At 39.7% G+C, this 15,317-nt stretch overlaps 1 protein-coding gene across 2 annotated transcripts in view; it reads right to left on the minus strand.

The window, feature by feature from the left end:
- Positions 1-386: 386 nt before the first annotated feature.
- The window catches only part of ASXL1 (ASXL transcriptional regulator 1), a 38,689-nt gene continuing 23,758 nt past the window's right edge, over positions 387-15,317 (minus strand). For both annotated transcript variants that reach the window (XM_053698933.1, XM_053698849.1), the window contains 8 exons: positions 6,220-6,296; positions 6,054-6,141; positions 5,431-5,562; positions 5,177-5,340; positions 4,991-5,087; positions 4,798-4,903; positions 4,030-4,525; positions 387-2,750 (listed from right to left, as the gene is read on the minus strand). In XM_053698933.1, coding sequence (XP_053554908.1) covers positions 924-2,750; positions 4,030-4,525; positions 4,798-4,903; positions 4,991-5,087; positions 5,177-5,340; positions 5,431-5,562; positions 6,054-6,141; positions 6,220-6,296 — 2,987 coding nt within the window. In that variant the 3' untranslated portion in view covers positions 387-923. The remainder of the gene's footprint in view (positions 2,751-4,029; positions 4,526-4,797; positions 4,904-4,990; positions 5,088-5,176; positions 5,341-5,430; positions 5,563-6,053; positions 6,142-6,219; positions 6,297-15,317) is intronic.

The raw sequence follows: 15,317 nt of genomic DNA on the forward strand, positions 1-15,317 counted from the left end.
TAAAACTCCAGTCCCATTTCGAAGGGTAGATACCATTCATAAGGAACTACTTCTGACACTTCTCTGCCAACCTCCTGTGACGAAAGTCAAAGAATGACTGGGATATGAGGGAAGTAGGGAGAGTATTTAAGCCTTTGGCTGGGATGTCTTTGCCTCCTTCTGGTGGCAAGGTTCAGTATTTCCCAACAATAAGGAATCATGCCGTGGACTCTCCTCATATTAAGAAGGAAATAAAGGTAAATGAGCTATTTTTAAACAATTTAGAATTGGGAACACAAAAGGGAAGGAAATGTTTACAGTACACTGTTCCTTTAAGATAGATATGGGAGGGGTCAAGTACTTTTACGGTGTAACTGTATGTAAATTTATGCACAATTGATGGCTCATTGGTCTGAAGGCGGAATACATTTATTTACTACAGTGAGAACCATAAAACAAAAAGCAGGAGCCCAGATTATAAGATGAACACAGGAGTGCCATCTATACAGAATATACATTTATAGAATGGGCCGTACAGGTTACAAGAATAAATACGTGAATAAAACATTGCAATGCAGAAGGTGCTTACAGGCGGCAAAATATTTTACTTTATACAAAAACAAAAAGTATAGATCTATTCAACCTGGCTTCCTTTACTTTACAAAAATACTGTTCATGCAAAACAAAGGATGTTCAGAACCCACCCTTCTCTCCAATAACCCCCCCCCCCCCTACAACGTGACCCTGCCATGCTACAGGAACATGCAAGGCAGGAACACAAAACAGCAGCTACCCCCTCCCAACAACGAGTGAAAGATTAGGGTAGAAGAAATTATAATTCAGTTACATTTTTAACAAATTAAGCATATTCCTTATTTACAATTTCATACCCATGTATCAGGGCAATACTGGGCACTATACTGTTTTTTTGCAACTAAAATATATTATCTTATGACAAGGCACAACCCACAAAGCTTTGAAGGTCCAATGCAGTCATTGTGACAGAATTCCCAGCACCCTTTACATGTGGTCATGGCTTTCATGCTGCAAGAGCAGCTTAGAGAAATCTGCTCTCCAGATCCTTGTACAGAAAGGGAATCTGCTAGATTTAGGGGTGACCCTTGAATGCAGGTGTAATAGAACATATTTAGGGCCCACTTTGACAACTTCCCAGATAAAACTGGCTTTGGATTCTCACATAAAGATAACACTATATGTAATTCTGCCTTGACATTTCCCTGTTTAACAAACCTACTAAAAGACCAATAAATTCCCTCCAGCACCCCTATGAATGTCAGTACATTAAAGAGTTGTTTATAATCTTTCATTTTGTCAGGATCGTGAAGACCAGGAGAGCACTCACTGTAGGCACACGGCTCTTTAGTAGTCTCTGCAATCCTGACTGATGCTCCAACATCACTTTCATAATCAGAATAAGAGTTGTTTGAAGATACATTTAATTGGATCTGCTCATCTCTTACAGAAGAGGAAACACTTGGAATACTATCTGTTTCTTCTGCCTGAGAGATGCAGAGGGCTGGTGAAAAGATGTATGAATTCTGTGAGGTTTCTTGGTGAGGAAGGTCATTGTTAGGTAAATGTGGATTTTTCCCAATGTTCATAAATCTTTCTCCGCAGTCAGTCCCGTCTTGTGCTAGGAAACTATTTATTTTCTGTAGTAGCTTGCCATCAGAATGTTCCACAGATTTTGATAAAGGATTATCAAATAGTGAATTTTCAAGAGATTCAGTTACAGTAGGATCACATTGTAGAGGATAAAGAAAATAATTTCCTTCTTGTGAATTTGAGGGCGGTTTCTGTTCACAGAAATCTATCCTATCACAAAAGTCAGTCAAAGCGATAGCACCGGAATGTAAAGCACACTCTGTACACTGTTCCTTTTGACTTCCTGGAAGCATGCTCAGTGATAAATGCGTATGTTTCAGTGATGGCGTGGGATGTTCAGTAGTTAAACCATTAGACAGGATTACTGTAGGGCTTTCAGAGTTGAAGACAATGTCAACTTTATCTTTAAAGATTTTACTACTTCCATTTTCCTCATTGATTTTATCCATTTTCAATCTATTTTGTAAAATATTTGATACATCACTAAGAATAGAAGTCAGGTTATTAGCTGTATTGACATGAGCAACTTGTTTAAAGCATTGTATGTTGGCAGTCTCTCCACCAGGTACTTGTAATGGAGAACTCTCCTTCTCAAGTGTCTCAGAGCTGTTTTCCATGAGACCATTTAACTTGTTTTCCGACTTAGTCAGGGAGGGCTCCTTATTGTCAGTTTGTTGAGCCACTGCATTATAACATATTTTGGTGTTACTGGACATTGTCAAGGTCTCAGAGGATATATCTCCAGCTGTGCAATGTCCTTTTGTTTCACTGAAACGTATGCAGTTTATGCCAGAGGCCAAATGGATTTCATTCCATGTAAATGGTACAGAAGACTTGTCCTTCATTCTTACAATAGCGGACGACAATAATTGTGTTCGGTGGCAATTTGAAGTCTGCTGCTCAAGAGTTCGCTTTGAGGATCTGCTTCTGAAACTGTAAGTAAGCCTGCTCCGCCTTTTATTGCCCCAGAGCTTCCTTCTCCCAACCGATTGTCGGGAGTGATTGCCACTGTTGTAACAGTCCGCAGGTTTGTTGCAAGCAGTCCACCACCCAGTGGTATAAGCACTTGGGATGATCCGGGAACAGATCTGGTAAGCTGGCAAACCTTTATCCAGCCAGGGAGGTTTGATCCTTGAAAGTTGGATCTAAATTTAATATCAGGAATTAAAAATAAATAAAAATTAAAAGCTCAGTTTAATCTAGCAAAACATTGTGTGTGTATATCATTCTATCATCATTTATTTTTATGCAACTTAAACTGAAAAATGTTCCTAGAGGGGCTTGAATATATATTGCAGACCTTGTTCAGCACATAGACCCTGCAAAGCTCTACACAGTGACTTACTGAATAGTGCGCATGTATATAATAGTCTCTTAACAGGCAATAGGAAACAAGATAAGAAAGATTACTCAGGGTGCTTTTAAAGGGGTATGTTCTTGGAAAGTCAATACAAAATGTACCTAAAGAATGTTTAAATGATTCTAAAACATTGTGTGATTAAAAAGGGACATGGAAATGATGCAGTGACTTCATTGCATCCATTTCACCACCATTGACACAGCCTAAGAATGCTATTTTTTTACATATACACACACACATATATATACATATATATACATACACACACACACAAACTTGCACTCACTGGTCTTTCTTACAAACCACTCTTTAATGTGACGTTTCGGAGACAAAGTATCCCCTTCCTCAGACAAAAGCACTTTATATTTATATTATATATATATATATATATATAATATAAATATAAAGTGCTTTTGTCTGAGGAAGGGGATACTTTGTCTCTGAAACGTCACATTAAAGAGTGGTTTGTAAGAAAGACCAGTGAGTGCGTGTATATATATATATATATATATATATATATATATATATATATATATATATATATATATATATATATATATATATATATATATATATATATATATATATATATATATATATATATATATATATATATATATATATATATATATATATATATATATTTTTTTTTTTTTTTTTTTTTAAACTGTACTTTACTATGCTGTTGGGCCTCACAGTCCCTCATGGTGGTCTCTTCCATTTGTTAAAATACAAAAAAAAAAAAAAAAAAAAAAAAAACATTACAGTTGCTTCACTGTCCAACTATGGGTAGCAAAGAACACTTTCCTGCCTATACAATGCAGTCTGTTGTTGCATCAGCTATGGAAGGTTATTTTTTTTTGTTTTTTAATTGATTTTCCACCAGGCAATGTAAGATTATTATTACTCTTGAGTCAGAAAAATACTTTTATAATAACGTGAACATGCTTTAAAGTCAACAGATCACTTCCAAATTGCTTAAGGAGAAAACAGGTGCTCTAAACAGCTATGTTTAAAATGAGAAGTGCAGTGACATTTGCTTAAATATTAACAGTTTGACTTACCCGTATTGGAGGGACTTTGGGTTCCTCTTTAGTAGGTCGTGGCTTTTCTGTGTGACCACTCTGAATTGTGTTACGAAAGGACTGACGCTGCTCCATCCGTGGCTTCTTTTCGACAGAGGGGCCGGAGGTTTCCATTTCGTAGTTCTTCCTCTTCTGCTCAGAAATCTCTGGGTGCAGCTCTGGAACCCGCTCAGATGTGGACAGAGATACAACATCTTTCTGTGCCTTTTCTTTCTCTTGCAGTGGTTGCTCAAGCTCTACCTTAACAGGCACATACAAAGGGGTATTGTTGACAGATGCTGCATCTGGAGGTGCAAGTTTGTCATTCTCTTCATTGTTTTGTAGGTTTCTCTGGGCTTGACTTTGAGGCTCCGGTATGGAGACATCCTTGTTAGGAGTGTCCAGAATTCTTCCTTCATCAGCTTGTAGATCACTCTCATATAGATACCTTGCAGACTTTTTATCCTCTGACTCTAGGTCTTCAGTGAGTCCCAACCTAGAGAAAACAGCACAATATTAATACCACACGGGGTTATCTGTTTCTAACATTCCCAGACTATTGGTCTAAACACACAAATAACTTCTGTCTCCAGAACCAGCAATTTGAAAGATCAATGTTGTTCTTTTAGAAGCCAATCACACTCTAAATCAATCAAATGTGATTGGCTTCTAAATCTGAAACAAAATTTGTCACCACCCACACACACACACACACACACACACACATACAAACATACATATACACACAGTATGCTCCTCAGTACTTACTTCTGTCCATAGAAATCTTCAAAGAAACTTTCTTTCCATTGTTCCACTTTCTTTTCCTTATCCATTTCCTGCCTCATTCGAAGTTGCATTTCAGGAGTGAACTCACCTATGGAAGGTACACCAGTTATCCTCTAGCCTTCTAAAAGAAATAAGGTTCCCCACTGAAGCCACAAAGAACCTAACAAGTACATACCATCTGCTAGTCGCTCACGCCACCTCAGGCACGAATGGGCAAAGAACTCATTATTCAGGGCGCTGCTGCTCATACGCAGTTGTCCATCAGGATTGACCTGCAGGGACAGAAATAAATAAATGAGAAAATAGAGAGTGATTAAGCAGAGAATATCAGACTCTGATAAAAGATAAATAGGGTCTTAACCTGTCTGTCCACCTCTGGAAGAAGCATCAGAAGTTGCTGCTGTAAAGTTGTGGGAAGGACATTGAAAGTTCTTAAGTTTATGAGTGCACGGAGGTTGGTGTTCACAAGAATAGAACCCGGAGTCTCAATATCAATATTTTCTTCCTTGTTCTTCTTTACTTGTCCTATCACAATATAGGGAGTTAAAATAGCTTGCACAAAACCAGTATCAGCTTTGTTACTGTATATACAGTATAGCATATTAAGAAATATACCTGCTACGGGACTCTTTATATCCCTTAGAAGATGTGCTGTGTCTCTGCGCAATACAGGGCGTCTGTGAAAATTCAGGCTGCTTCCAAGGGTTCGATGACTGCTGGTCTGTGCTTCTGAACGCTGTGCCATACCTACAAGAGAAGAATAAATAGATCTGTAAGAGATTCTTTAGTTGGGGAGAAAAGCAGATGTGCGCACAAATACTGCAAAGGCATCAACCTACACCCTGAATGTAAAAAGCCACCATTTACTCCTGTCCATACCCCACACAAACTAGTGATACAATTCATCCATCCACCAATTTCTTCCAGAAAAATCCCCACATTCATGCGGCACCCTAACCAAGCAACAGACTGTTTACACTTTTCTTTTTTTTTAAAAAATAAAAGCAGGGAAAAATATAACGGTGGGAAGAAAATCATGTGGGTGAATTTATCAGCATGACAATCCTATCAGTCATTATAAATTACGCCATTCCACAAAGAAATCTCACCATCTAGATAATGATGCCTGCTTACACATGGAACGATAACATTTACATACGGCTATCCCATAAATATATCAGCATTCACATGCTAATCACCCCTACTGAGGTATTAACACAACCCCTGTATATTCTCACCTGATGTAGAAGGTAAGTGAGCTCCGTTTACTTTTAAAGGGGTCAGCACAACACGTGGAAGAAGGATCCCAGCCCTTTGTTTTCTCACCTGAAATAAAGAGAAAAAAATACACTGAAAACATATCCCACAATCAAGGGAATCCCTCTATTCCAAAATATCACACACCTGTACTAGAGAGCTGGAATCTCCGCCCTGCAACTCCCTGGAACAAGAGGCATTGCAGGAAGTGTCGTCCGCGCTCACTTAAAGAAGGAAAACCAGAAGTCAAATTTCAGTGTCTGTACGCGCACACGAGTGTATATATCCCTCTATATTACCAAAAGTAACCCTAACAAGCACTATCATTTCATGGGTAAAATCCCACAACAGGAAAAATGCCAAGTTAGTGAGAAATGAAAGTCAAAATTAAACTTGCACAATTCAGATACAGCATGCTATTTTAAGGCACTTTTAAATTCACTTCTATTTCCCTATGTACTTTGTTCTCTTGGTATCCATTGTTGAAAAAATATGTACATATCCTACACTATAGTAATAAAACAAGATATGCTCAGATACACAATTACTGGATCAAAGCAATAATCTATAAGAGAAGCCAAAAAATCCAAATAAGTACATATACACACATTTATACACACACTGTATATGTATATATGTATGTCAAGGGCAATTATGATCAATTAAAATAAAAATATAAGATAAAATCAATAGAAATATAAAAGATATATAATCATAAATGATGGAACACAGTCCAAAAATACATAGTCTAAACGATATATAGGAGAATCCTCAGAAAAATAAGGGCACAAGACAATGTCCAGGTTATCTTGCACCTCTAAGCAGCTCCTCTAAAGTGTTGCGCCAAAACACAAGAAGAAACCTAAGATACAAAAAGTGGAGGGCGCCACATGGTGCGACTTGCTGATCTGCACTAAGTATATGTCTGAAGCAGAAGTCAATCTTACTCACTTGGTGGAAAGCAGGTGTGTGCTAAACAGGCAGGCCGGAACCATATAAGTCATCCGGCAGATCTTTGGCAGAGGTAATCCTCGTCCCACCGTGATAGGAGTCCAGGGATATCCACACGAAGCCACAGGGAGCCTCAAAATTTAGTCAGTGGTGATAGATGCCAAATGGATGTGGGTCCAAAAGATCCAAATGGAAATAAAGTGCAGCAGCAAGATATAAGTGTAAAAACTTTAATATAATACTTTAAAACAACAGCGACACAGCACCGTTACCTCAGGCTATACAAACTATTCCACAGTGGCTACACTTAAAACCAATAAGAACCAATCAGAATGATTACACACCCTCTGGGTGACGTATAACATGCATATTATCAGTATTAATAACAGAATTGTAGACCCATATATATTCCTCCAGTAACAATGAGGAGCCACCCAAATGAAAGACTAATACAATCTCCAAAACAGAAAATTAAGAGTCATGTTAGATTGTGCTAACAAACTGATCACAACTCGACAGTCAATCGAAGGGGCGTGATTATAGACGTCAGATGATCAGATCAGGAATTATGGATATGTTTAAACTACCTGTAATCTTAGTGTGCATTCTACCAAACATATGGCGATCAACCAAACTAGCTGTCAGAAACCCTAAAAAGGGGCTCAGAGGGACTTACGAGGTACAAGGATCTCAGGGGAAGGGAAAGACAGAGGAAAGTATGTGACGTCACCCATCACTGAAGCATGCAATTCAATCTAGATGGCGAACCTAGTATGATACTCCGCCCAAAAAGGGGAGGATAGTAAATATCAGTAGTCACCATAGCCACCAAAATAATGAACGAAATACAGGCACACTGAGGCTACAGACATGCCAAAGATGAGATACAACAATACCCAATCGTGAACAGCGGGCGTGAGCGGCAAATAGCAGATGATCAAGTGACAGTCAAGAAATCAAGAATATATATATATACATATACACTATTAATGACGATAAATCATATGTAGGCTATGTACTATTATAAACGTTAAAGGTAAACTGAACCCAAATTTTTTCTTTCGTGCTTCAGATAGAGTATGCAATTTTAAGTAACTTTCTAATTTACTCCTATTATCAATTTCTTTGTTCTCTTGCTATCTTTATTTGAAAAAGGCATCTAAGATATTCTTTTTTTATTTAGACCCTGGACATCACTTGTTTATTGGTGAATTTACCCACTAATCAGCACGAACAACCCAGGTTGTTCACCAAAAATGGGCCAGCATCTAAACTTACATTCTTATATTTCAAATAAAGATAACAAAAGAATGAAGAAAATTTGATAATAGGAGTAAATTAGAAAGTTACTTAAAAATTCATGCTCTATCTGAATAACAAAAGAAAACATTTGGGTTCAGTGTCCCTTTAACCCTTTCATGACAGAGCTATAATGCGATCACGAGATTTCAATTATTGGATTGGGTCGGGGGGGGGCGTCCCTATGAAGCTAGGCACGCCCTCCAGACCGCGATCAAATCTAGGAAGCGCCCAGCTAAAGCCCAGCGCCATTTTGACGGAATATAACAGCGGCAAAAGGTTAAGTACAAAGTATAGAGTCCAGTGATTTTTAACCTTTTTTTTTATTAAAAAATCCTGTGGCACACCACCATCCCAAAATTAAAAAAAAAAATTAAAAATCACACATTGTAGCCTAATACAATATATATATATATATATATATATATATATATATATATATATATATATATATATATATATATATATATATATATATATATATATATATATATATATATATATATATATATATATATATATATATATATATATATATATATACACACACACACATACAGACTGTATGTATTGTGCTGTTATGCCATGCCTCCTACAAACTACCCCTGCACTGAGAGTAAAAAACAAGCAAAGTTTAAAAAATATGTCACACTGTTGTCAGTCTGCCGTGGCACACCTGAGGATCTCTCACGGCACACTAGTGTGCCACAGCACACTGGTTGAAAATACTGACTATAGAGAGTAAAAACTCAAATATGGCTAAGGGAGTCTAAAGATAAAGTGCATATAACCTACTATTAATAAATGGGATCATAAAGGGATATCAATAACAGTATAGAGTTAGATAATAAGACTTAGTAGCCTACTACTTATCGCATAGGGTGTCAAGGCAATAGATATCGGTCACAAAGATAGAATGGAACATCACCCAAGAGATTATAGATCAAACCATTATCCCCAGAGGGAGTTTCACAATAATAATAATAATAATAATAATAATAATAATAATAATAATAATAATAATAAAGTCACACACACACACACAAAGGCCAAACATAATACTCTACCCCCAATGAGAATCACAATCGATATGCCAAAAACCTTTACACCATCAACCAAAAATTGCAGAATTTTTAGAACCACTGACCACAAACATTCCCAGTCAAGGGGGAAAAAGGGCCCACGAAGACGTGGAAACAGAGGGCGAAAATCAATCCTCAAAAGATAATAGGACTACAGAGATTAGCAAGTGGGATTTTTAATTTATCATCCCATAATTTATCAGAGGATGAAATTAGAGTTTTGAGTAAAGGTCTTTCCTTTAGTCCTTCTAATTCTCACAATATGTTCAAACTATATGTAGATGTGAACAGATTCGTACGCAAATTATTTTTGCAAAAGTATTTTGCTGAAAAGAAATTAAAATCTGATGCTTGTCCCATTTTAACAGATAATATAAATACTAGAATATCTAATAATAGCATCTACCTTGAACCACAAAGTTTAACTGACCACTTATTAGATGAGTATATTCATACTAACTTGAGACCCAAATCGAATTTTCACCTATCCTCAATAATCATACCCATTTGAATTATTTAAGGAATATATTCGAGGATTTGGAAAGAATCCCTAAAAACCTACATCACAATAAATCTAATCTTAACTCTAAAGAAAAGATAGCACTGAAATGTCTTAAAAACAGAATTTATGCTTACCTGATAAATTACTTTCTCCAACGGTGTGTCCGGTCCACGGCGTCATCCATAACTTGTGGGAATATTCTCTTCCCCAACAGGAAATGGCAAAGAGCACAGCAAAAGCTGTCCATATAGTCCCTCCTAGGCTCCGCCCACCCCAGTCATTCGACCGACGGACAGGAGAAAAAAACAGGAGAAACCATAGGGTGCCGTGGTGACTGTAGTTAAAGAAAGAAATTCATCAAACCTGATTAAAAAACCAGGGCGGGCCGTGGACCGGACACACCGTTGGAGAAAGTAATTTATCAGGTAAGCATAAATTATGTTTTCTCCAACATTGGTGTGTCCGGTCCACGGCGTCATCCATAACTTGTGGGAACCAATACCAAAGCTTTAGGACACGGATGAAGGGAGGGAGCCAATCAGGTTACCTAAACGGAAGGCACCACGGCTTGCAAAACCTTTCTCCCAAAAATAGCCTCCGAAGAAGCAAAAGTATCAAATTTGTAGAATTTGGCAAAAGTGTGCAGGGAAGACCAAGTCGCTGCCTTACATATCTGATCAACAGAAGCCTCGTTCTTGAAGGCCCATGTGGAAGCCACAGCCCTAGTAGAGTGAGCTGCGATTCGTTCGGGAGGCTGCCGTCCGGCAGTCTTGTAAGCCAATCGGATGATGCTTTTCAGCCAAAAGGAAAGAGAGGTAGCAGTAGCTTTTTGACCTCTCCTCTTGCCAGAATAAACGACAAACAGAGAAGACATTTGTCTGAAAACCTTTGTTGCTTCTAAATAGAACTTTAAAGCACGGACTACATCTAAATTATGTAACAAACGTTCCTTCTTTGAAACTGGATTCGGACACAAAGAAGGCACAACTATTTCCTGGTTAATATTTTTGTTGGAAACAACCTTTGGAAGGAAACCAGGTTTAGTACGCAAAACAACCTTATCTGAATGGAACACCAGATAGGGCGGATTACACTGCAGAGCAGATAACTCAGGAAACTCTTCTAGCAGAAGAAATAGCAACCAAAAACAGAACTTTCCAAGATAACATCTTGATATCTATGGAATGTAGAGGTTCAAACGGAACCCCTTGAAGAACTGAAAGAACTAAATTCAGACTCCAGGGAGGAGTCAAAGGTAGAAATCTGTCCTATTAGAGAACTCGCTGATAATCCCTTATCCAAACCTTCTTGGAGAAAGGAAAGGATCCTAGGAATTTTAATCTTACTCCATGAGAATCCTTTGGATTCACAACAACAGATATATCTTTACCATATTTTATGGTAAATTTTTCTAGTTACAGGTTTTCTGGCTTGTACCAGAGTATCTATCACAGAATCCGAAAACCCACGCTTAGATAAAATCAAGCGTTCAATTTCCAAGCCGTCAGCTGGAGAGAAACTAGATTTGGATGTTCGAATGGACCCTGTACTAGAAGATCCTGTCTCAAAGGTAGCTTCCATGGTGGAGCCGATGACATATTCACCAGGTCTGCATACCAAGTCCTGCGTGGCCACGCAGGAGCTATCAAAATCACCGAGGCCCTCTCCTGTTTGATCCTGGCTACCAGCCTGGGAATGAGAGGAAACGGAAACACATAAGCTAGGTTGAAGGTCCAAGGCGCTACTAATGCATCCAGTAGAGGCGCCTTGGGATCCCTGGATCTGGACCCGTAGCAAGGAACCTTGAAGTTCTGACGAGACGCCATTAAATCCATGTCTGGAATGCCCCATAATTGGGTCAACTGGGCAAATATCTCCGGGTGGAGTTCCCACTCCCCCGGATGGAATGTCTGACGACTCAGATAATCCGACTCCCAGTTTTCCACTCCTGGGATGTGGAATGCAGATAGGTGGCAGGAGTGATCCTCCGCCCATTTTATGATTTTGGTCACTTCAACCATCGGGGGGGAACAAGGAGTTCCCTGGCGATGAGCGATGTAAGCAACAGTCGTCATGTTGTCTGATTGGAATCTTATGAATCTGGCCTTTGCTAGTTGAGGCCAAGCCTTGAGTGTATTGAATATCGCTCTCAGTTCCAGAATGTTTATCGGGAGAAGAGACTCTTCCCGAGACCATACACCCTGAGCTTTCAGGGAGTCCCAGACCGCGCCCCAGCCCACTAGACTGGCGTCGGTCGTGACAATGACCCACTCTGGTCTGCGGAAGCTCATTCCCTGGGACAGGTGATCCTGGGTTAGCCACCAACGGAGTGAATCTCTGGTCTTCTAAATCACTGGAGACAAGTCTGTAAAGTCCCCATTCCACTGTTTCAGCATGCACAGTTGTAATGGTCTTAGATGACTTCGCACAAAAGGAACTATGTCCATTGCTGCAACCATCAACCCTACTACTTCCATGCACTGAGCTATGGAAGGACGTGGAACAGAATGAAGAACTTGACAAGCGCTTAGAAGCTTTGACTTTCTGACATCTGTCAGGAAAATCTTCATTTCTAAAGAATCTATTATTGTCCCCAAGAAAGGAACTCTTGTCGACGGAGACAGGGAACTTTTTTCTATGTTCACCTTCCACCCGTGAGATCTGAGAAAGGCCAGAACGATGTCTGTGTGAGCCTTTGCCAGAGACGACGCTTGTATCAGAATGTCGTCCAAATAAGGTGCCACTGCAATGCCCCTTGGTCTTAGAACCGCTAGAAGGGACCCGAGTACCTTTGTGAAAATCCTTGGAGCAGTGGCTAGCCCGAATGGGAGAGCCACAAACTGGTAATGTTTGTTCAGAAAGGTGAACCTTAGGAACTGATGATGATCTGTGTGGATAGGAATATGTAGATACGCATCCTTTAGATCCACGGTAGTCATAAATTGACCCTCCTGGATTGTAGGTAAAATCGTTCGAATAGTTTCCATTTTGAACGATGGCACTCTGAGAAATTTGTTTAGAATCTTTAAATCCAAAATTGGTCTGAAGGTTCCCTCTTTTTTGGGAACTACAAACAGATTTGAGTAAAACCCCAGTCCTTGTTCCACAGTTGGAACTGGGTGTATCATAACAGGTCTTCTACACAATGTAAGAATGCCTGTCTCTTTATTTGTTTTGAAGATAAGTGAGATATGTGGAACCTTCCCCTTGGGGGTAGTTCCTTGAATTCCAGAAGATAACCCTGAGAAACTATTTCTAGTGCCCAGGGATCCTGAACATCTCTTGCCCAAGCCTGAGCGAAGAGAGAGAGTCTGCCCCCTACTAGATCCAGTCCCGGATCGGGGGCTACTCCTTCATGCTGTTTTGGTAGCAGCAGCAGGCTTCTTGGCCTGCTTACCCTTGTTCCAGCCTTGCATCTGTTTCCAAGCTGGTTTGTGAAGCATTACCCTCTTGTCTAGAGGCTGCAGAGTTGGAGGCCGGTCCGTTCCTGAAATTGCGAAAGGAACGAAAATTAGTTATTTTTTCTTGGCCTTGAAAGGCCTATCTTGTGGGAGGGCATGGCCGTTACCCCCAGTGATGTCTGAGATAATCTCTTTCAATTCTGGCCCAAAAAGGGTTTTGCCCTTGAAAGGGATATTAAGCAATTTTGTCTTGGAAGATACATCCGCTGACCAAGACTTTAGCCAGAGCGCTCTGCGCGCCACAATGGCAAACCCTGAATTTTTCGCCGCTAATCTAGCCAACTGCAAAGCGGCATCTAAAATAAAGGAATTAGCTAACTTAAGTGCGTGAATTCTGTCCATAACCTCCTCATACGGAGTCTCTCTACTGAGCGACTTTTCTAGTTCCTCAAACTAGAACCACGCTGCTGTAGTGACAGGAATAATGCACGAAATAGGTTGCAGGAGGTAACCTTGCTGTACAAAAATCTTTTTAAGCAAACCCTCCAATTTTTCATCCATAGAATCTTTGAAAGCACAATTATCCTCGATAGGAATAGTAGTGCGCTTGGCTAGTGTAGAAACTGCCCCCTCGACCTTAGGGACTGTCTGCCATAAGTCCTTTCTGGGGTCGACCATAGGAAATAATTTCTTAAATATAGGAGGGGGGACAAAGGGTATAACGGGCTTTTCCCACTCCTTATTCACTATGTCCGCCACCCGCTTGGGTATAGGAAAAGCGTCGGGGTGCACCGGAACCTCTAGGAACTTGTCCATCTTGCACAATTTTTCTGGAATGAACAGGTTGTCACAATCATCCAGAGTAGATAGCACCTCCTTAAGCAGTGCGCGGAGATGCTCTAATTTAAATTTAAATGTCACAACATCAGGTTCTGCCTGTTGAGAAATTCTACCTGAATCAGAAATTTCCCCATCTGACAAAACCTCCCTCATGGGCACTTCAGATTGGTGTGAGGGTATGACAGAGTAATTATCATCAGCGCCCTCCTGCTCTACAGTGTTTAAAACAGAGCAATCGCGCTTTCTCTGAAATGCAGGCATTTTGGATAAAATATTTGCTATGGAGTTATCCATTACTGCCGTCAATTGTTGCATAGTAACAAGCATTGGCGCGCTAGAAGTACTAGGGGTCGCCTGCGCGGGCATAACTGGTATAGACACAGAAGGAGATGATGTAGAACTATGTCTACTCCCTTCATCTGATGAATCATCTTGGGCAACATTACTATCTGTGGCAGTACTGTCCTTACTTTGTTTGGACGCTATGGCACAATTATCACACAATTTTGAAGGGGGAGACACATTGGCTTCCATACATACAGAACATAGTTTATCTGAAGGCACAGACATGTTAAACAGGCTTAAACTGGTCAATAAAGTACAAAAACCGTTACTGTCTCTTTAAATTTTAAACAGGGCACACTTTTTTACTGAATATGTGAAAAACTATGAAGGAATTGTTCAATCTTAACCAAATTTTCTTAAAGCACTCAAAACATTGCACCCCAAATTTCAGACCTTTAACCCTTAAAATGACAAAACCGGAGCCGTTTATAGTTTTAACCCCTCTACAGTCCCAGCTACAGCCTTTGCTGCGACTTTACCAAACCCAGGGGGGTATACAATACCAAATGAAGCCTTCTAGGGACCTTTTCAACTACTTCCAGACCCATACACATGCAGCTGCATGTCCTGCTCTCAAAAGTAACTGCGCAGTAATGGCGCGAAAATGAGGCTCTGCCTACTACAAAGAAGGCCCTTCCTGACTGGGAAGGTGTCTAAGCCAGTGCCTGCCGTGAAAATAACGTTCCCCAAAGTTATAAAGTGTGAATTTTAACCTCAAGCTGTATAAAATGCCCAAATAAAGCAATCGATCTAGCCCATAAAAGTATCTACCAGTTTTATAGCCCATATTAAGCCCTTTATTCTGTTTGAGACTAAGAAAATGGC

Source organism: Bombina bombina, chromosome 1 (genome assembly GCF_027579735.1).
Source record: "Bombina bombina isolate aBomBom1 chromosome 1, aBomBom1.pri, whole genome shotgun sequence".
Classification (NCBI taxonomy): Eukaryota; Metazoa; Chordata; class Amphibia; order Anura; family Bombinatoridae; genus Bombina; species Bombina bombina.